We start from the raw sequence: 22154 nt of genomic DNA on the forward strand, positions 1-22154 counted from the left end.
TCTTCAGTGGGATGAAAACCCTCTAAGCAAACCATTGCTGCCCACTCCATTTCCCAAGGTCACACCGCTCTACAACTCTGCTGACAAAGCTTTGTCACAATGAAGTGGGACATGGTAGCATGTGACTGACACCAGCACTCAGGATGCTTCTGCTGCAGCAGGAAGACTTTTATATGAGCTCATCGCCAGCCTGGGTTACAAAGTCAGACCCTGTCTCCACACTTGAAAATAGAAAAGACATAGACACACAGACAGACAGACACACACACACACGCACATAGAGACACACACACACAGACACACAGACACAGACACAGACACACAGAGACACACACACAGACACACACAAACACACACACATACACACACACTGAAGTAAAGCCTCCCCTCTATATATTAGTGACAAGTAATTTCAGTTGCTCTTAAATTCCTTATTAGTATAAATGCTCCAAATAAAAGCTAAATTTTAAGGGTAAGACCAAAGAAATAATAACTAACAAAAATAATATCACTCTTTTTTCCCTTGCTTATTTTTTTATACCAACAACCTGTTAGTGTATTCATGACTAGCTTTGCACTGATTATATAAATCAGCCTATAATGTTAAAAATAGAATCAGGCTATATTTCACAAATTATATAACTTTACAATGGGAATTAGATCTCAGACAATTGTTTTTAAAACAATACTTCTAATCAAAGATGTCAACTGATATTTAATCCATAGGTGTATCTATTCATGACAGGCAAACTCACTAATTTATACAATTTTTCCTCACCATTGGCTAAATAGTTGAAGCTGCTCAAGCTAAGCAATTTTATTTGGGTACTTAGAAATAAGGACTTGGGACTCCTGTCAGGGAACCAGGTAGGCTGACTTCAGATCTTCAACCCCACCCCATCTGTTCCCCCAGATCCAATCTCTACAGCCTCATCCCCAGCTCTGCAGCAGACACAACACCTGTTATGGTCTCCCTTTTCTCTCTGACCCCATCCCCAAGGATAACAAAGATCTTCTCCAACCTTTCTTTCCCAACTCAACCAATCATCCTCCAACATCAGCAAGCATAAAAACAAAATAAATAACAGCCAGGACAAGAGCCTAGAAACTCTGCCACAGCAGGCCCTGAATAGTCCAACATGGCTGAAGCCCAAGAAAAAGACCTTAAAACAGACTTATGAAGATAATGGAGGTTCTTAAAGAGGAAATTAATAAAGTCCTTACAGAAATCCAGGAAAACACAAACAGTGTAAGGAAATGAGTAAAACTGTTCAAGACCTGAAAATGGTAATAGAATCAATAAGAAAACCCAAACTGAGGGAATTCTGGAAATGAAAAAATCTAGAAATTCGAACAGGAACCACAGAGTCAAGCTTCACCAACAGAATATAAGAGATGAAAGACAGAATCCCAGGGATTGAGCTATGATAGAAGAAAAGGATGCATTGGTTAAAGAAAATGTTAAATCTAAAAAACTCCTGACACACAACAGCCAAGAAATTTGGGACACCATGAAAAGACCAAACCTAAGAGCAAAAGGAATAGAGGAAGGAGAAGAATCCCAGCTCAAAAGCCCAGAAAGTATTTGCAACAAAATCATAGAAGAAAAATGTCCTAACTTAAAAATGGAGAGGCCTATAAAGGTACAAGAAGCATACAGAACACCAAATAGATTCGACCAGAAAAGAAAATCCCCTTACCACATAACAATAAAAACACTAAACTTACTGAACAGAGAAAGAATATTAAAATCTGCAAAGGAAACATATAAAGGCAGACCTACTGGAATTACCCCGACTTCGTAATGAAGACTCTAAAAGCCAGAAGGGCCTGGACAGATGTGCTGCAGACTCTAAGAGACCACAGATGCCAGCCCAGACTACTATACCCAGCAAAACTTTCAATCACCATAGATGGAGAAAACAAGATACTCCACAAATGAGTCAAATATAAACATAGTTTACAAATCCAGCCTTACAGAAATTGCTAGAAGGAAAAAGCCAAACTAAGGTTAACTACACCCATGAAAACACAGGAAATAATCTCACACCAGCAAAGGAAGGAAAGAAAGAAAGAAAGAGAGAGAGAGAGAGAGAGAGAGAAAGAAAGAAGGGAGGGAGGGAGGGAGGGAGAGAGGGAGGGAGGGAGGGAGGGAGGGAGGGAGGGAGGGAAGGAAGGAAGGAAGGAAGGAAGGAAGGAAGGAAGGAAGGAAGGAAGGAAGAAAGACACGAACAACAAAATTACAGTAATTAACAATCATTGGCTATTGATATTTTCAATATCAATAATTTTAATCCCAGTAAAAAGATATATATTTACAGAATGGATTCAAAAACAGGATCCATCCTTCTGCTGCATACAAGAAACACACCTCAGCCAAGCAGTGGTGGTGCAAGCCTTTAATCCCAGCACTTGGGAGGTAGATCTCTGTGAACACAGAGAAACCCTGTCAAGAAAGAGAGAGAGAGAGAGAGAGAGAGAGAGAGAGAGAGAGAGAGAGAGAGAGAGAGAGAGAGAGAGAAGGGAGGGAGGGAGGGACCTAAGAAGCAAGCTAGTGTAGCCATTTTAACACCTAACAAAATAGACTTCAAGCCAAAACTAATCAGAAGAGATGAAAAAGGACACTTCATACTCAAAGGGAAAATCCACTAGGGTGACATTTCAATTCTTTACATCTATGCCCCAAACACAAGAGCATCCAAGTTTGTAAAAAAAACATGACTACAGCTTAAATCACATCTTGACCCTCACACACTGATAGCAGGAGACTTCAATACTCACTCTCACCAACAGAGAGGCATCCAGACAAAAACTAAACAGAGAAATACTGGAGCGAACAGATATTTACAGAACATTTCACCCAAACAATATACCTTCTTCTCTACACCTCATGGAACATTCTCCAAAATTAACCACATACTCAGACACAAAGCAAGTCTCAACAAATAAAGAAAATAAAATACCCCCTGAATTCTATCAGATCACCCCAGATTAAAGTTGGACATCAACAACACAAACAACAGAAAGCTTACAAATTCACAGAAACTGAACAACTCACTACTAAATGAAAAATGGATCAAGACAGAAATCAAGAAAAAAATTAAAGACTTTCTAGATTTTAATGAAAATGAATATACAACATACCCAAACTTATGGGACACAATGAAAGCAGTTCTAGGTGGCAAGTCCATAGCGCTAGTGCCTACAACAAAAACAAAAACAAAAACCTGGAGAGACCTCTAGTAACTTAACAGCACACCTGAAAGCTCTGGAGCAAAAAGGAGAAATCACACCTAAAAGGGGTAGATGGAAAGAAACAAACTTGGGCCTAGAATTGATAAAACAGAAACAAAGAGAACAGTGCAAACAATCAATGAAACAAAGAGTTGGTTCTTTGAGAAAAATCAGTAAGACTGACAAACTCTAATCCAAATTAACTAAAGGAGGGGAGAGAACATCCAAATAAACAAAATAAGAAATGAAACGAGGGACATAATAACAGACACCAAGGAAATTCAGAGAATCATAATAACATACTGTACTCCACCAATTGGAAAAATCTAAAAGAAATGGATAATTTTCCTGATAGGTACCACTTACCAAAGTTAAATCAAGATCAGGTAAGCAATTTTGACAGAACTATAACCCCTAGTGAAATAGGAGCAGTCCTTTAAAGTCTACAAAGAAAAAAAAGCCCAGGGCAAGATGGTTTTAGTGCAGAATTCTACCAGACCTTAAAGAAGAGTCAACGCCATGCCGGGCGGTGGTGGCGCATGCCTTTAATCCCAGCACTCGGGAGGCAGAGCCAGGCGGATCTCTGTGAGTTCGAGGCCAGCCTGGTCTACAGCGCGAGATCCAGGAAAGGCGCAAAGCTACACAGAGAAACCCTGTCTCGAAAAAACCAAAAAAAAAAAAAAAAAAAGAAGAGTCAACGCCAATACTCCTCAAATTATTCCACAAAATAGAAACAGGAATACTGCCAAATTCATTTTATGAAGCCACAGGTACCCTGATACCCAAACTGCATACAGACCCAATGAAGAAAGAAAACTACAGACCAATTTCCCTCAAAAACATAGATGTAAAAAATACTCAACAACAACAACAACAAAAAATACTCAGCCGGGCGGTGGTGGCGCACGCCTTTAATCCCAGCACTCGGGAGGCAGAGCCAGGTGGATCTCTGTGAGTTCGAGGCTAGCCTGGGCTACCAAGTGAGTTCCAGGAGAGGCGCAAAGCTACACAGAGAAACCCTGTCTCGAAAAACCAAAAAAAAAAAACCAAAAAAAAAAAAAAAAAAAAAAATACTCAACAAAATACATTTGCAAGCTGAATCCAAGAACACATCAAAAAGACCATCTACCATGGTCAAGTAGGCTTCATCCCAGAGATGCAAGGATGGTTCAACATAAGAAAATTAAAAGTGTAATCCACCACATAAACAAACTGAAAGAAAAAAAAAATCATCTCATTAGATGCAGAAAAGGCCTTTGACAAAATCAGCACCCCTTCATATTAAAAGTCCTGAAGAGATTAGGGATACAAGGAGCATATCTTGTTGTGGAATAACCTTTTTGTACACTGTAAAGATAAGTCTCTGCCTAAGGTACCTTCTGGTTGGTTTAATTAAGAGCTAAATAGCTGGGCAGGAGGGGATAGGTTGGGACTTCTGGGCAGAGAAAAACTCAGCAAGATGAATCTAGGTGCAAGAGATACCAGCGAGACAGGGAGGGAGTGGGACATACAGAATGGAGGAGACATAAAAAGCCATGTGGAAGAACGTAGATTAATATAAATGGGTTAATTTAAGTTAACCCATTAATATAAATGGGTTAATTTAAGAGCTAGCTGGGAACAAGCCTAAGCTAAACGTCTAGCTTTCATAATTAATAATAAGTCTCTGTGTCATTATTTGGGGGCTGGCGATCCCAAAAGAAAGTCCTGCTACAATACCTAAACAAAGTATGGCAATTTACAGCAAGCCCGTAGCCAACATCAACTTAAATGGAGAGACCCTCAAAGCAATTCCAGTAAAACCAGGAACAAGACAAGGTTGTCCACTCTCTCCATATCTATTTAATATAGTACTTGAAGTCTCAGCTCGAGTTTGGTTTTGCTTGTTCAGATTGTGACTGTGCCCTGGTGATTCCTTCTTGAAGTGAAAGGGTATTTAATTTTGATTTTTACAGGAGCCCACAGCTGAAAGACTTTGAACTTTTAAAGGAGATTTTGGAATTTTAGAGAGATTGGCTATTTTAAAGAGACTGAAATATTAAAGTGCTTGAATTGTAAAGACTGTAGGACTTTTATTAAAGTTATTTATGTTTTTAATGTGAGATCTTGGAGATGAATAAGAAAGGAAAGGCTGTGGCTTAATAGTGATGTTTGTGTAGCAAGTTGACAAGGGGTCAGTTGTACTGACTAGTCTTATGTCAACTTAACACACAAACTAGAGTTATCTGAAAGAAGGGAACCTCAACTGAGAAAATGCCTCCATAGGATCCACCTGTAGGGCACTTCCTTAATTAGTGATTGATGGGAGAGGGTCCAGCCCACTGTGGGTGGTGCCATTCCTGGGCTGATTGTCCTTGTTTCTAAAAGAAAGCAGGCTGGACAAGCCATGTGGAGCAAGCCAGTAAGCAGCACCCTTCCATGGCCTCTGCATCAGCTCCTACCTCCAGGTTCCCACCCTATTTGGGTTCCTGTCCTGACTTCCTTCAATGATGAATAATGATATGAAAGTATAAGCCAAATAAATCCTTTCCTCCCCAACCTGCTTTTAGGTCATGGTGCTTTGCTGCAGCAATAGAAACCCTAACCAAGACAAACATGGAGAGTTTGAACTGATGCCTACACAGAACCTTCACCCCCATGTTCTGGTGTCTTTGGTACAGGAAGGTACTCCGAAGGCTACCAAAACAGAAATGAAAACACCAGCCCAGCCACAAACCCTTTGATCTATGATCTGTCCTGCCTGTAAAATATGCTAGGGCAATGGTGGCACAAAGTAGGAGTAACCAACCAATGTCTGATATGACTTAAGGCCCACTTAGAGATAGAACCCATACCTGACAGTGCCTGGATGACCAAGAACCAGAGACTAGATAGCCCAGAGACCTAGGTTAAAACCAAATACTACTGGTATAAAAACAAAATCTAATGATAAAATGACTCCTAATGTATTCTGCTATATTCATTCATCAGTGGCTTATTCAGTCATCTGAAAAGCTTCCTCCTGCAGCGGATGGGAACAAATACAGAGACCCACAGCAGACATTATGCAGAGAGAGCTCTAAATGGGATGTCTCTGTAGTGGGTAGCTGTTCCAGCTTTGACCTGGAAGTACTACCCCTAGTGAGGCTTCCAGTAACTGCCACGCCTACCTATGGCCTGCCCCTGGGGCGGGCCGAGACGGAAGCCCTTAAGACCTGAGATCTGGACATTCAACCTGCTTGGTTCCTGGTGATCCTGGATGCTGGATGGCAGACCAAGTCAGAGTTCTCTAGAGAACCCCACTGGACTGCACCTCACCTCTCCTGGATCTTGTAACAAACCCCTTTACTGGCTGTAAGTTACCCCAAAATAAACCTCCTTTTTAACTACATGGAGTTGCCTTGTTAATCCCCACAATATGTCTCCATCAAATCCCACCCCTCAGAGCTCCAGGAACCCCTTGGAAGAAGAGGTGGAAGGAGTGTGGGAACCAGAGGGGATGGATGGAGGACACCAGGAGAATAAGTCCTTCCCAATCAACTGAGCAAGCTCATGTGGACTCACAGAGACTGAAGCAGCAAGCACAGGGTTACACAGGTCTGCACCAGGTCCTCTGTGCATACACTACAGCTTTAGATTAGTATTTCCATGGATCTCCTGAGTGTGTGAACGAGAGGGTCTGGTTCTTGTGCCTGCTCTTGGAGCTCTTTTCTTTCTGTTGGTTTGCCTTGTTTAACTTGGATGGAATGATTTTTGTTGTATCTTATATTTTGTTTTGTTGTTATCTTAGAAACCTGTTCTTTTCTAATGACAGGCAGAAAGGGAGTAGATCCAGATGGAAGAGGAGATGGGAAGCACCTGGGTAGAGGGAGGGGAAACTGTAATCAGGATATATTGTATGAGAAAAGAATCTATTTCTAATAAAAGGGGAATGTTCTTTAAATAATTAAAAAAAAAAAAAGAAGAGAAATGAAGAAGGATTTGGGCTTAATGATTAAGAGTACATAGTGCTCCTCCAGAAGAGACAAGTTCATTTCCCAGCACCCACTTTAGGAGCCTGATAAATGACCATTATTAACTCCAGCTCCATGGGACCCAACACCCTTGTCTGAACTCTGCAGGCACTGTATTTACATTTGCGCAGACACACACATAGACACACATGTATATATGACTAAAAAAAATAATAAATGAAAGAAAGAAGAACTGTTGTGATTTCAACTCAAAACACCGTTTTCCTACCATAATTTATTTCTATATATGTGAGTATTTGCCTAAATGTATGTATGTGCACATGCAGTGTCCACAGTGGTCAGCGGTATGTTGGATCCCCTCGAACTGGAGTTACAGGGGTTATGAGCTGCTATGTGGGTTTTCTGCAAGAGCAGTAAGTGCTCTGACCACCAGGCCACTGCTCCCGCACCTACCTTAACTTTTCTATCCACTGAGCAGTAAGTGCTCTGACCACCAGGCCACTGCTCCCGCACCTACCTTAACTTTTCTATCCACTGAGCAGTAAGTGCTCTGACTACCAGGCCACTGCTCCCGCACCTACCTTAACTTTTCTATCCACTGAGCAGGTTGCTATGTAACTGTCATCTGAGGAGAACGCACAGCAAAGTACTTCATCTTCATGAGCTTTGATTTCCAGAAGTTTCTCTCCTGTCTCAGCTTTGAACACCTGCGGAACAACAGTAAGGTCTTTTTTACTGTAAACCACTTATCCATAGGGCATCACTTAATGAAAACACATCTCTGAAAGTTCTTAATCACTGCTATTTTCTAAACAGAAATGAAACTTAACAAAATGACTGAAAATCAGAATTTGTCAGAATTCCTAAGTGTAAGCATAAACAGAGAAGTATTCATTGTTAAGTGTTGCTAAATATCACTAAGAAGAAGTGGTGATATACCTTCAGTTCTTGGAATTATATTGACAAATTCTAAACAATCAAATATGCTTTCTTTAGGGGCTATAAAAGCCAAAAGAAGGTTGCAGATGTAGTTTAGCAGTAGAGTGCTTGCCCAACAGGCACAAAACCCTGAGTTCAAATCCCAGCACTATCAGGGGAATTCTCTAAAGGCCAAAATGAATATAATTGGTAATCAAGTACCACAGAAACGAGTATACAATTATGATGTTGGAAAGACTCAAACTATTCTAAATAGAAAAGCTGTACTAATTTGACTTTCTTCAATGTGCAGGTAGAGAACCAATGTGGGGGGAAAGGACTCATTCCTACTTCCCAAACACGAGGTGAGAACTAAAGCACCTTTGGAGATAATCTAGTCTAATTCCCGTTTACAGTCAGAAGTCTTTAGCCTTTGACAACTTGTTTAGCCAATGATTTTTCAGCAGAGTTCTATTTGCTGATGGCATCTGTCCGTCCATTAAGAACTGTCATTTTCTCATTACCCATAATGGCAATTGGAGGGACAGTAACTGCCAAGGTAAAGAGTTCCTTGATGACCCTGGCGAGCCTGGAACTACTGAAAACAGCTCCATCTTTAATATTCTGAAGAACCTTCTATGTTCAGAGTTCTACCTTTCTTTACTTCTAAATTTTAGCATTGAAACATATTCTAGTCTGCACAAGTAGGCCACACGCTTCTTCCGGGTTTTTTTCCAGGAGATGCGTCTTACCTGTACGGTTCTATCAGCTCCACAAGAAGCTACTCTCTGGCCATCCTGAGAAAAGCATGCATGGTAAACAGCATCTGTGTGGGGGCGGACAACTAAGCGCGAGAGGTTCTTGACAGTTTTCTTGTTTCTAAAGGCAAGTGGAAAATGAAGAGAAACTCAATGACTAAGGATGAAAGTCATGTTTTCTTTCAATGTGTCTTTTAACATGGTTGTATTTCTCCCAAATACAAAATTGTTGAATTACTAACATGCAAATGACAATACAGAACACCTAAAGAAAAAAAGCAATCTAACAAAAGTGACATTCTAAGAGAAACACTATCTTACATCAAGCCACTTGGCACGTGTTACAAATGTCACTGAGTTAAGAGAAATCTACATAATCAAACACATGCCACTTTCTATTTTCCCTTTAAAAAAAAAAGATTTTACTTATGTGTTTTGCCTGCAGGTATATCTGAGCACTATGTACATGCAGTAACCACAAAGGTCAGAAAAGGGCATTATATTCCCGGGAACTCAAGTTACAGGTGGTTGTGAGCCACCGTGTGGGTGCTAAGAACTAAACCTGGTCCTCTGCAGCAAGTGCTCTCAGCCACTGACCCATCTCTCCAGCCCCTCTACTTTCTTTTGATACATTAATGCAATAAGTCCAAGCATATCTTTTTTGAAACACTTTTAAAATTAAAGACACCATTGCAGAATGAAACTCAATACTACATATGATGATATACTTTTAAAATGTTTTCCTCTAACTCCACTCAGATTGGGGGTGGGAGGTGGGGACACATAAAGCAATGTCACTGTCTTTCTATCTTAATTCTACAGAATGCCAACTATGCCACTAAGAGGGATATTATATTATTGCCCACAAGCTCAGGAGTAAAGAGTGTATGTGCACTTAAAATAGGACCAAGTATTAGAGAAAAGCCAGACTACAAGCCTGTAGAGAAAACAATTATACTTCACCAGAAGTGATATGTAAGTACAATATGAGGATTAAAATTATGTCAACCTGTAAGGACATGTAAGCTACTTGCAAAGTTCGGAGGACTAGACTAAGAGTATAATCATTCCAGTTGAACGCAATGGCTCACACTTGTAATCTCACATACCTGGGAGCCTACAGTAGAAGGACCCAGTGTTCAAGCCTAGCCTGAACATCGAGACTGTCTTTAAAACAAAACAAATAAACCTGTCTTTCCTTTGATCATCTACTCAGTTCCTCAGAGTGAAGACAGTGGTCTTCACAATGACAGACGCAGAGCACAAAGATAACAAACGGACGCATGAACAAACTACTTCTTTAAAACTCAAACTTAAGCTTATGCAATGCAAACCCTTGTACAACTGAAAAAGAAAAGGTTTCTAGTGCTGAAATAAAGCATTCTTGGAATATGGTCTGGTCCAATCTAGGTAAAGAAAAACACAACTACGGCTGACTAACCGTCCTATGCCAGCATCCTATGCAGGTACAATGGGGGAGAAGCAGAAAACAGTTAAAATTAAATGTCTCAGTAACTCCTAAGGGAGAAAGAACTGGATCTCTGTCCATTTCATCAGATCAAGTGTGAAGAATCCATGTAAGAGCTGGAGACATGGCTCGGTTGTTAAAGTGCCTAACCCACAACCATGGGGACCACAGTCAGGTCCCCAGAACACACACACTGCCAGGTGTGTGTGGCAGCCTGCCTGCAGTTCCTGCACTCAGGAGGCAAGGAGGAGGCAGGGATTTCCTCAGAGCAAGCGGGCTAGCCAGATTAACCCTGCTGGCCAGCTCCAAGTTCAACCGAGAGACCTGTCTCAGTGAGTACGATGGAGAGATGAAGGAAGACTTCACATGTCAACCTCAGGCTTACACACACACACACACACACACACACACACACACACGCACACACACACGCACACTCACAAACACGCAAACAGCATACACACATCCAAATGTGCATACACAAACACATTTTTTAAAAAGATTTCATTTAGCCAGGTGGTGGTGGCACACGCCTTTTATCCCAGCACTCGGGAGGCAGAAGCAGACGGATCTCTATGAGTTTGAGGCCAGTCTGGTCTACAGAGTAAGATCCAGGACAGGATCCAAAAGCTACACAGAGAAACCCTGTCTCAAAAAACCAAAGGAAAAATAAAATTTCACTTAGTCACTAACTAAACGGGAATTTATCAAACATCCCCAAGTTTCTACTGAATACAATGGTAAGGAGCAGGCAGATGCCAAATGCTCCTCCTAGTAACAACAGCTAATGTTACAAAGCATTCTCTGTGAGCTGGATACTGCTCTAGGCTCTGCATGTATGCAGGAATGTATAGACACAGCCCTCTAGTCCTCTCTATGCTAGGACTATTTTATGAATTGGTATGATTAGGCAAGAGAAGTTGAATAAAATTTCCCTAATAATTGACAAGTATAACTGAAAGCTGGAACTGAAGCCCAAAAATCAAGAACAAGAATCCTATCCTAATTTCCATACTATTCTGCACCACGGGATAGATGGGCTAATACAGAAGAAAAGTGAGCAAAAAGATAATCACAACAAAAGCTTACAAGGGAGAAGAGAAAAAGCAAGATGTATCCTAGAACATCAACAGATCTAATGGAGCTCCCACGAGGCTGCTACCCTGAATGGAAGTCACCCTTCGCCTTGCCTTAATGGAAGTAAAACTCCACTTTTGAAGAAAATGTTCAAAGATGGTTGAATCTGGGAAAGGAAGAACAGGAAGTATGAATTTTCATTTTACATCTCTCAGTTTTTTAACTAAAAAAATTTAACTATGTGTGAGTCTGTATGTGGGTATGTGAGTGTGAGTGCAGTGCCCATGAAGACCAAAGACATCCAATTCCCCTAATGCTAGGGTCATGCGTGGGGTGAGCCACCCAACAGAAATTGAACTTGAGTCCTCTGCGAGAGCAGTAAGCGCTCTAACTTCTGAGCTATCACTACAGCTCTTCACTTCGTTGTTTTCACCAAGAAACAGGTCATGAGCCAGTAGGATGGCCTAACAGGTACTGACCCTTATACCCAAGCCTGACGCCAACCTGAGCTCAATCCCTGGGACCACTTAGCGGAAGAGGGAACCAACTCTGCAAGTTGTTCTGACCTCCACAGGTGCACTGGAGCACATTCACCCACACCTAAACACACACATACAAAACACACATACTCAAAGTAAATGAATAAATGTGATCTTAAAAACAGCCATCTAAGCCGGGCGGTGGTGGCGCACGCCTTTAATCCCAGCACTCGGGAGGCAGAGGCAGGCGGATCTTTGTGAGTTCGAGGCCAGCCTGGTCTACAGAGTGAGTTCCAGGAAAGGCGCAAAGCTACACAGAGAAACCCTGTCTCAAAAAACTTAAAAAAAAACAAACAAAAAAACAAAACTGAGCCATCTCTCCTGAGAACAGCCTTTTTAAGATCTGGAAGAGTTGGGGCTGGACAGGTGCCTCAGCAGTTAAGAGCACTGACTGCTCTTGCAGAGGACTCAGCTTTGGTTCTCAGTACCCACATCAGATAGCTTACAATCACCTCCAAGTCCAGTGCTCTCTGGCCTTTCCAGGAACCTACATGTTTGTGGTGCACATAAACTTATTCAGACACATACTATACATAAACAAAAATAAATAACACATCTTTCTTTCTTTTTCTTTTCTTTTCTTTCTTTCTTTTTTTTTGTCTTTGTTTTTGGGGGTTTTACTTGTTTGTTTTTCAAGACAGGGCTTCTCTGTGGAACAATCCTAGCTGTCCTGGAACTCACTTTGTAGACCAGGTTGGCCTCAAACTCACAGAGATCCACCAGCCTCTGCCTCCCGAGTGCTGCAATTAAAGGTATGTGCCACCACACCTGGCTAAATAACACATCTTTTAAAAACTTAAAGAAAAAAAAAAAAAGATGTGAAGAATCAGGCTGAAGAAAATGCCTCAAAGAGATGACAGGAGTTTGGATCCCCAAACTCCATCTAAATGCTAGGTGGGCATAGCAGCTCACCTACAATCCCACCTCAGAAGGCAGAGACACACAGCAGACTCTCCAGAGCAAGCTGGCCAGCAAGATCAGCCATATTAGGGAGCCCTTGCTTTGACTGAGGATCCTGCCTCAAAGAATAAGAAGGAAAAGCTATCATGGAAGATTCCTGACATAAACCTAGGTCTTCCACGTCCATATGCCCACACATGCATGTACATTGCATACACAATTACAAACATGTATACATTCATGGACGTACACCATATGCATATAAATATGAAAAGAAAAAAGGACTGGAAAATGCTTTTTAAAAAAGATATGAAGAATTAAATTAAATTCATTAAATAAAATCTCTATGGCAAAGAAAACTAACAGTGACTTTATAGGCATTATCTCATTTAAATCATCACTAAAGCAGTATTTACCTTAAAGGATTAGCATCTTCACTTCACACATGAGAAACTAATGTATGGTGTGTTCAAAAATCATAAAATGACAATGTTTTAGGATGTAGACTCAAACCTAGGTCTGTGGCTCCAAGTCTATGGTCATCACTGCCATACTAGATTATAGTAGCATTTGATATTAATACTTAGGATGACCTATCTATCTGTTTCTAGAACGGTGATGATGCAATTATTTTCTCCTATGCTTACTTCTCTGGAACCTTCCACCAAGTAGGAACACTTATTAAGTTTCTAAAGTAGTTAAATCTCACAGAGTGTGTTTAGTCACCCCCACGAAGGAAAAGAACAATGAATAATGGAGTCTGGTCTCTCTAGCAACTCACACCCACTCCAGGTAAAGCCTTCCACTGTCCACCTCCTGCTTGGCCTGTAGCTTTGCTTGTTGATAAACTTCCGAAGTTTCCGGTTCACAGAGGCCCAGCTGTACAATATTAGGAAATGGCTGCCGTCCAAGAAGGTGTCCATTTAAGGATAAAAACTCTTGAAAATTCTCACAGACTGCACAGTCCTATGAATAAACTGAAATCTGTTAGACACATAGCCAGAGCAAAACCTGACATCTTTTTCTTTTATGATCTTGACATTTTAAAACTTAAATGAAATATTCCCTACATGAACTAAAATATGAACAGCCAACCACTAGGCAATAAATACAGTTACAGTGTGTGTGGTGTGTGCTCGCTCACTTGCTCGCTTCTCTCTCTCTCTCTCTCTCTCTCTCTCTCTCTCTCTCTCTCTCTCTCTCTCTCTCTCTCTCTCTCTCTGCCACCTGGCTGTGGCTCAACATGTAAGCCCACAGTTACTGCTGTGCCTGCCTGCATGCTCCCTGCCATGACAGTCCTGGACACATCCTCTGAAATATATCCAAGCCCCCGATTAAACGCTTTCTCTTCTAAGTTGCCTTGGTGTCTCTTCACAGCAACAGAAGACAGAAGTTAAGACAGAAGTTGTTACCGAGGACTGAGGCACTGCAGGACAGGACCGCCCATACTGGGTTTTGGAGAACTATGGAAGACAATGGGACTCTAGACTAGAAAATGCAGCTGACTGTCCTAAGTGGGGCTTAACTGGCCATCCGAGCGGAAGCTTGGAAGACAGTAAGAAGTGCAGACAGCAGTGTGGACTGTGGAGGCCCAACTCAAGAGGTTTCCGAATAGAGCAATGTTAGTAACTGGGTTAGAGACCATGTTTGTCATAATCTGGCAAAGAACGTAGCTGTTTTCGTGCCTTGTCCAATGAATCTGCCTGAGGCTAAACTGAAGAGTTCTGGACTAATTTCATTCATGGAGATTTCAAGAGAAAGCAGGGCAGAAAGACATACTGGATCCAAAAATAAATAAATAAATACAGTGGTCCTCTACTAACTTTTAGACTCAGAGTAAAAAAACTCAGTATCACTGGGCATGGTGGTTCATGCTGTTAATCCCAGAACTTTAGGCAGAGGCAGGCAGATCCCTGTGAGTTTGAGGCCAGTCTGGTCTACATAGTGAGTTCCAGGACAGCCAGAGATATATATACAGTGAGAACCTGTCTCAAATTTTAAAAAAACCTGAAAACCATCTTCCTCAATTTTCAAACTTCAACCCTCCCTATAGTCTCTGCAGGCCAGGAAGCAATTAACTAAAATCAAAGGTCACCGAAAGAAAATGATCTCCATTCTGCTCATTTCCACCATTAAACCTAGAATCAAATGTCAAAACGAGACATCCTTTAAATACTAAGTGTTCTTGGTGGCAGTGCGCACGCCTTTAATCAATCCCAGCACTCAGGAGGCAGAGGCAGGCGGATCTCTGTGAGTTCGAGGCCAGCCTGGGCTACAGAGTGAGCTGCAGGGCAGCCAAGGGTACACAGAGAAACTCTGTCTTGAAAATACAAAAAATAAAAACAAAAACAAGAAATAAATAAATACTTCACACTAACACACACCTTTTCATCCAATATATGACTGTATTCCACAAACTCATGGATCAGGTGGGCGGGGCCGACAAGTTCCGTTTTTGCTTTAATCCAATCCAGGGAAAACAATAAAGCACAAAGTTCCTTAAAAATAAAGGAAAACAGTAAGACAGGGGCACTGTTTAAAAAAAAAAAAAAGAATTTCAGCTAGAGTCTCATCATCCTAACACTACTGAGAAACACTCTGCAGACATCTAAAATTTAAGACCAGAGGCAAGATAGTAAAATGAACATATAAGCTCAAAGAAATATAAAATGGGCCCCACATCTTAACTCAAAATCAACTTCAGTTGTATAAAGGATTTAAATATAAAACAATTTTTTTTTTTTGTTGGAGCTGAGGGCCGAACCCAGGGCCTTGTGCTTGCTAGGCAAGCGCTCTACCACTGAGCTAAATCTCCAACCCCTAAAATTTTTTAAGAATACAAGAGATTCGGTAAATTATTTTTTAACTCTGAGGTAAAGGAAATCTTTGCAATCATGACACAAAAACAAGACATAAACACATGTGTTTGTGCTCACATGTGCAAACATACACACACAAACACATGCACACATTTAACTAGATAAAAATCCAAAAATCTATACAGTAGAAAGCAATATATACAAAGCTTTCAAAGATATATGAATAAACATTACTGTAACACATAGTAAGAGTCGGGCTTAATGTGATTCTTTATAGAAAATCATAATGAAACAACATAAATGCCAACAAGGAAAAAAATGGGTAAAAGGTGAGAGGTCTCAGATGTGGAGCCACACACCTGGATTCCTAGGCTTCAAGAGTCTGAGGCAGGAGAACCACGAATTTGAAGCTGGCCTGGGCTGCACAGGTAAAAGCAAAAAGAAAAGAATGAGAGCTAGTTCACAAAACAGATGTGCATGTAACCAATCATCAAAATTTCACCAGTAATCAAAGTGAAAGATTACCACCTCTACAATGCTGAACTACTAAGACTAAAGGAAAGGTAAGAATACTGGCTACAGCCGGGCAGTGGAGGCACAGGCCTTTAACCCCAGCACTCAGGAGGCAGAGGCAGGAGGATCTCTGAGTTCAAGGCCAGTCTGGTCTACAAAGCAAGTTCCAGGACAGCCAGGGCTACACAGACAAACAGTGTCTTGCAAAACAAAACAAACAAACAAAAAAGAATATTGGCTATTATGAAACAAACGAACACTCTCATCCACTAGTGGAGGTGATATAGTAGAGAATATTCTACAGAGTGGTTTGGCAACCTGGACTCAAATTTACACTGTACACACCATTAATCCAAGACTTTTACTTACAGAAACGTACGTAAGACAAGATACAGATGGGAGCTGGGGAATGGTGACTCAGTGGTAAAGCCCTACGCAAACGTGAGGCTGATCCAGGAGCCATGGGGGAAAGCCAGGGTGGAGGGTGGTGCTTGTAACCCTAGTGCTGGGAAAGCAGAGCAGGCAGAGCCCGGGACTTGTTAGCCATCCAACCTAACCCACTTGTTAAGTCTCAGGCCCCTGAGAAACCCGACCTCAAATAACAACATAGATACCTCCTGAAAAGTAACACCCAAACAACACCTGGTCTCCACATGTACACATGTGCACAAGTATATGAACACACACTTGCACGTACACATGTGCACACAAAAGCAGTATACAGCTTTAAGAGCTGTATCACGCCAGATAAATGACATGAAAAGACAACTACCAAATACAATTAGTGGCAAAAAGCAATATATAATGTACTATTTCAATTATGAGCCTTCTGGTTTTTTTTTAAAAAAAAACAAGTGTCTAAGTAGAAAATGATCTAGAAAGCAGTATATAAAATTATTGGTGCTGGGCGGTGGTGGCGCATGCCTTTAATCCCAGCACTGGGGAGGCAGAGCCAGGCGTATTTCTGTGAGTTCGAGGCCAGCCTGGTCTACAAAGCAAGTTCCAGGAAAGGCGCAAAGCTACACAGAGAAACCCTGTCTCGAAAAACAAAAAACAAAAAATTATTGGCAATTACTGTGGTCTTCATTTTCTTCATTGTAGATGTCTTCTAAATTCTTCCAAAGAAAATAAATCTCTACCTTTACAATCAGAATAAAGGCTAAAGAAAAAAATTCTGCCACACTATCATACACGTCAAAAGCCTTAAGAAAATGCACTGAGGCATGTATGGTGGCGCAGGCCTTTAATCTTAGCGCTCGGAGGCAGAAGCAGGTGGTTCTCTTGAGTTCAAGGCCAGCCTGGTCTACACAAAGAGTTCCAGGACAGCTAGGACTGTTCCAAAGAAGCCTTGTTTCAAAAAACAACAAAAACAAACAAATGAACGAACAAAAGGAAGGAAAAGAGGGGGGAGGAAGGGAGGAAAGAAAAATTAATGAACTGGTTTTACAAATTTTTTTAAATACTTTTTTTTAAAGATTTATTTATTATGTATACAGTGTTCTGTCTGCAGGCCAGAAGAGGGCACCAGATCTCATTACAGATGGTTGTGAGCCACCATGTGGTTGCTGGGAATTGAACTCAGGACCTCAGGAAGAGCAGCCAGTGCTCTTAACCGATGAGCCATCTCTCCAGCCCCCCAAAATGTTTATTTTTTTAAACATATTTTACTTATTCTTTAAAAAATTTCCTATATCTAAACCATGTATCTTGATCATATCCACTCCCCACTCCCTTTAGGTGTTCATAAACACATTTTCTTCTTAACTTGTATCTTATTTTAATAACACATTAAATCACTTAGTTCTGCTCACATGGGTATGAGTATGGGGCAAGCCACTGGGGTACAGGCAACCTACCAGTGCCCATACCCCCAAAGAAAAGGGGCTCTTCCTCCTCCAGCGGTCATCAACTACCAACAGCTCCTCAATGAGGGGTGGGACCCCATTAGCCCCTTCGCATTCTGAGCTGGAATTTTTTTTTTTTTTTTAATTAGAGGGTACTGGATACCCTGGTACTATAAACAGTTGTGAGCCACCATGTGGATACCGGGAATCAAACTCAAGTCTCCTGGAAAAGTAGCCAGTGCTCTTAACTGCTGAGCTATCTCTCCAGCCCTCTCCCTGAGCTGGAATTTTTAAATGGCTTGGTCTATGCAGGTTTTATACAGGCAACAGTGATGTCATATCCAATAGGCAGCATTGCATAGTGGAGTTGGTAGTCATGACGTCAAATCCCATCTGTGTACTGATTCCCAATTTTTGTCCATAATTCTTGGACTCTCTAACAGCTTACTCAATGTCTGCAATCTTAGTAGGCAGATGTATTAGGATGAAGACAGCCACTGTCAATTCCTAACCGTCTCCTTTTCAACTGCTTAGTTCATGTCCCAGCAACTGCCATCTCCCTACTGCACAGGCCTGCAGGCATCCTTGATTCTTCTCCTCCTGTTACACTGCACATCAAATCCACCAGCAGTCATGGGTATCCCCTTCACCATCCCTGTGCTTGTTGTTTTTGACTCTTGGCTCTTCTGGCTCCTTGAGGGGCCCGCCACCCAGCTCCCAAATAATCACATGGAGACTTATTCTTTCTTATAAAGGCCCGGCCTTAGCTTGGCTTATTTCTAGCCAGCTTTTCTTAAATTATCCCATCTATCCTTTGCCTCTGGGCTTTTACCTTGCTCTACTTCTGTATACCTTACTTTACTCCTTACTCCATGGCTTGCTGTATAGCTGGGTGGCTGGCCCCTGGAGTCCTCCTTCTCTCACTCCTAGATCTTCCTTTACTTCCTGATCCCTCTTTTTCTCCTTCTGTTTATCCTCTCTGCCTGCCAGCCCCGCCTATCCTTTCTCCTGCCTCACTACTGGCCGTTCAGAGCTTTATTAGACCAACCAGGTATTTTAGCCAGGCCCAGTAACACAGCTTCACAGAGTTAAACAAATGCAACATAAAAGAATGCAACACATCTTTGCATCATTAAACAAATGTTCCGCAGCACGAACAAATGTGACACATCTTTAACTAATATTCTACAGCAATCCCTTCCTCCTCTATGATTTACTCATTGTCTTACTATAAATGTAGTTTCTCTTCCCCATTGTCTATTTAATGAGCAGACACTGTCTATGGTGTAGACTCACAGTGAAGAACAATAGCATTCTCTAACAAGTACTCAGTAAGTACCCGATGAATGAATGAATATCCTTTCCTGCCCTCCATTTCCACATAAAGCTAATAAACAAATCCACACTGCAGACAGAGGGGAGCTACAGCTAAGAGGAGAAACTGGTTCATTTGCTGCAGTCACTAAGATACCCTTTTTTTAATCACAAGAAAAAAATAGAAAAAAATCTTACACAAGACATATTTTCACTAATTAAAAAAAAAGTCTAGTTGGGCAGCGGTGGCACATGCCTTTAATCCCAGGACTCAGCAGGCAGTGCCAGGCGGATCTCTGTGAGTTCGAGGCCAGCCTGGTCTACGGAGCGAGATCCAGGACAGGCACCAAAACTACACAGAGGAAATCCTGTCTCGAAAAACCAAAAAAAAAAAAAAAATCTAGGGCTGGCAAAATGGCTCAAAGGGTAAAGATGCTTGCACCCAACCTGTCGACCTAAACCTAATCCCTGTAGCGCATATCGAGGAGGCAGAGATCCAACTCCCACGAGCTATCCTCCGACTTCCACGTGCACTCCAGGCCATGTATACACCCACACACATACACATACAAAATAAATAGGTAAATATAATAAATGACATTCTTTAAATTCTAATAGGGTAAAGCATGACACCAAAGAAAAGTTTTACATAGAATTTAACTATGTAAAAATTCAAATATCCAGTAAAATAGAGTAATATCACTTTTATTAATTTCTTAAAATTTAAGAAATACCTCAAGGAAGAGTTAAAATAAAATTTATTATTATAAATTAAAATAAATATAAAATAAAATAAAAAATAAAATAAAATAAAATTTAAGAAATACCTCAAGGAAGAGTTAGAGAGACGACTCAGTGGTTAAGAGCACGTGCTGTTCTTGCAGAAGACCCAAGTTCAGTTCCCAGCATCCACATCAGGCAGCTCACAACCATTTGTAATTCCGGTTCCAGGGGCCTGACACTGTCTTCTGGCATCCCTGGGTATTGCACACACAAGGTGCACATACATACATGCAGTCAAAACACTCATACACATAAACTAAAAATAAAATCTTTAAGAAAAATAAATAAACCCGAAGGGAAAAAACATTTACAACCTATGGAAAAAGTTAAGTGAAATAAAGTAATTTTCAAAAGTGTCCTCTCACTTTGTGCATATTGGCACTGGCCATGTGATAGGCTAGGAAGTTGTACCAATACATGCAGTCCTCCTGATCTGGAGACAGAGTGTTGGGCTGGTAATACCTCTGAAACTGAGTGACCATCTTCCTGTGCAGATCCTGAAACACAAAGCAAGAATGTCACAGGACACAAACAATATAACCTGAGCAGCACAGTATCTCCTGTTTCCAAAGCTATTAGGAAAATCTCCCCTACAAGCTAGTTACTAAAGAAAAAGTTAGATTTACAGTGGAGAAATCAAGTAAATTCCCCTTTAAGCAAATAATCAACATCTACATTATCCATAAGACACATCAACCTCAATCCCTGACAGGGTGTGACAAACGCACAGCAGCATTTCTGTGTAATTCTTTAAAAAAAAAAAAAAAAAAAAAAAAAAAAAAAAGAGCCGGGCGGTGGTGGCGCACGCCTTTAATCCCAGCACTCGGGAGTCAGGGGCAGGTGGATCTCTGTGAGTTTGAGGACAGCCTGGTCTACAGAGCGAGATCCAGGACCTACACAGAGAAACCCTGTCTCGAAAAAGAGAGAGAGAGAGAGAGAGAGAGAGAGAGAGAGAGAGAGAGAGAGAGAGAAGCAAGTGCTCTTCATCACTGAGCCATCTCTCCAGCACCTGTGTTATTCTCACCAAACAGGTAGAACTCAACCCACTCAGAAGCCATCAGACAAGACCAAACGAGGGAACGCTGATTAAATTAGCTGAGGAATTTTCATAAATCTGAGGACATTAGTGAGACAACAAAGAGGGAAAAGATGCTGCCATTATCAGATCCACCATGGGATCCTGAACTGAATCTGACTACAGAGAGAACATTGGAAGAGAAGGTGGTAGAATTTTAAAAACATGTGGATTAGCTAATAATAGTGCATCAATGGTAATTTTCCTGGTTTTGATAACTGTATTATAGTTGTGTGAGATATTCAAAATAAGGGAAACAAAGCAAAAGTTTACACAAAGGAAGCATGTGGTATATTCTGCATACCTTTGTATGTCAAGTCTAAAACTGTTTCAGAATAAAAGGTAAATAAATGCATACGTGAGGAGATTTAAGTACCTGGAGCTGACTTCGATTCTTCTCTGTCAGAAAATCTATTTGAAGATCATGTAAATAATAACAAAATGACTTTCCATTCCGATCACAGAATAAGAGAGACTTATTAACAAACTCCTGCAATATATCTTCAACTTCTTCAGTTTCCAAGTCCCAGAGAATACATAACACCTAGGAACCATTTTAATAAGCACTTAATATACCACAAAAGTACAGTGAGTAGTAAGTACTATAGATAAACTGTTTTAACCAATACATATGATTTTAAAGCCCTGAATAACAATGTCTCCACATCTGGGCAGAGCCTGGGGAATCTTGTGGAAGACAGGGAGGAAGGATTGTAGGAGCCAGAGGGGTCAAGGGCACGACCCACAGAATCAACTAACCAGGGCTCACAGGGGTTCACAGAGACTGAACCGACAATCAAGGAGCCTGCATGGAGCTGACCTGTGTGCTCCACACACACGTTAGGGTTGTGTAGCTTGGTACTCTTGTAGGACTCCTAACAGTGGAAGCAGGAGGTGTCTGACCCTTTTGCCTGCTCTAGGAACCCTTTTCCTCCTACTGGGTTTCCTCGTCCAGCCTG

General features: G+C 41.2%; 1 protein-coding gene across 2 annotated transcripts in view; it reads right to left on the bottom strand.

Moving 5' to 3' along the window:
• Positions 1-22154, bottom strand: part of Apaf1 (apoptotic peptidase activating factor 1) — an 88235-nt gene that overhangs the window by 43329 nt on the left and 22752 nt on the right. For both annotated transcript variants that reach the window (XM_052753103.1, XM_052753102.1), the window contains 6 exons: positions 21572-21739; positions 20486-20617; positions 15232-15345; positions 13629-13813; positions 8858-8984; positions 7769-7894 (listed from right to left, as the gene is read on the bottom strand). In XM_052753103.1, the coding sequence (XP_052609063.1) occupies positions 7769-7894; positions 8858-8984; positions 13629-13813; positions 15232-15345; positions 20486-20617; positions 21572-21739 (852 nt within the window). The remainder of the gene's footprint in view (positions 1-7768; positions 7895-8857; positions 8985-13628; positions 13814-15231; positions 15346-20485; positions 20618-21571; positions 21740-22154) is intronic.

Source organism: Peromyscus californicus, unplaced genomic scaffold (genome assembly GCF_007827085.1).
Source record: "Peromyscus californicus insignis strain IS unplaced genomic scaffold, ASM782708v3 Scaffold_24__1_contigs__length_46423439, whole genome shotgun sequence".
Lineage (NCBI taxonomy): Eukaryota > Metazoa > Chordata > Mammalia > Rodentia > Cricetidae > Peromyscus > Peromyscus californicus.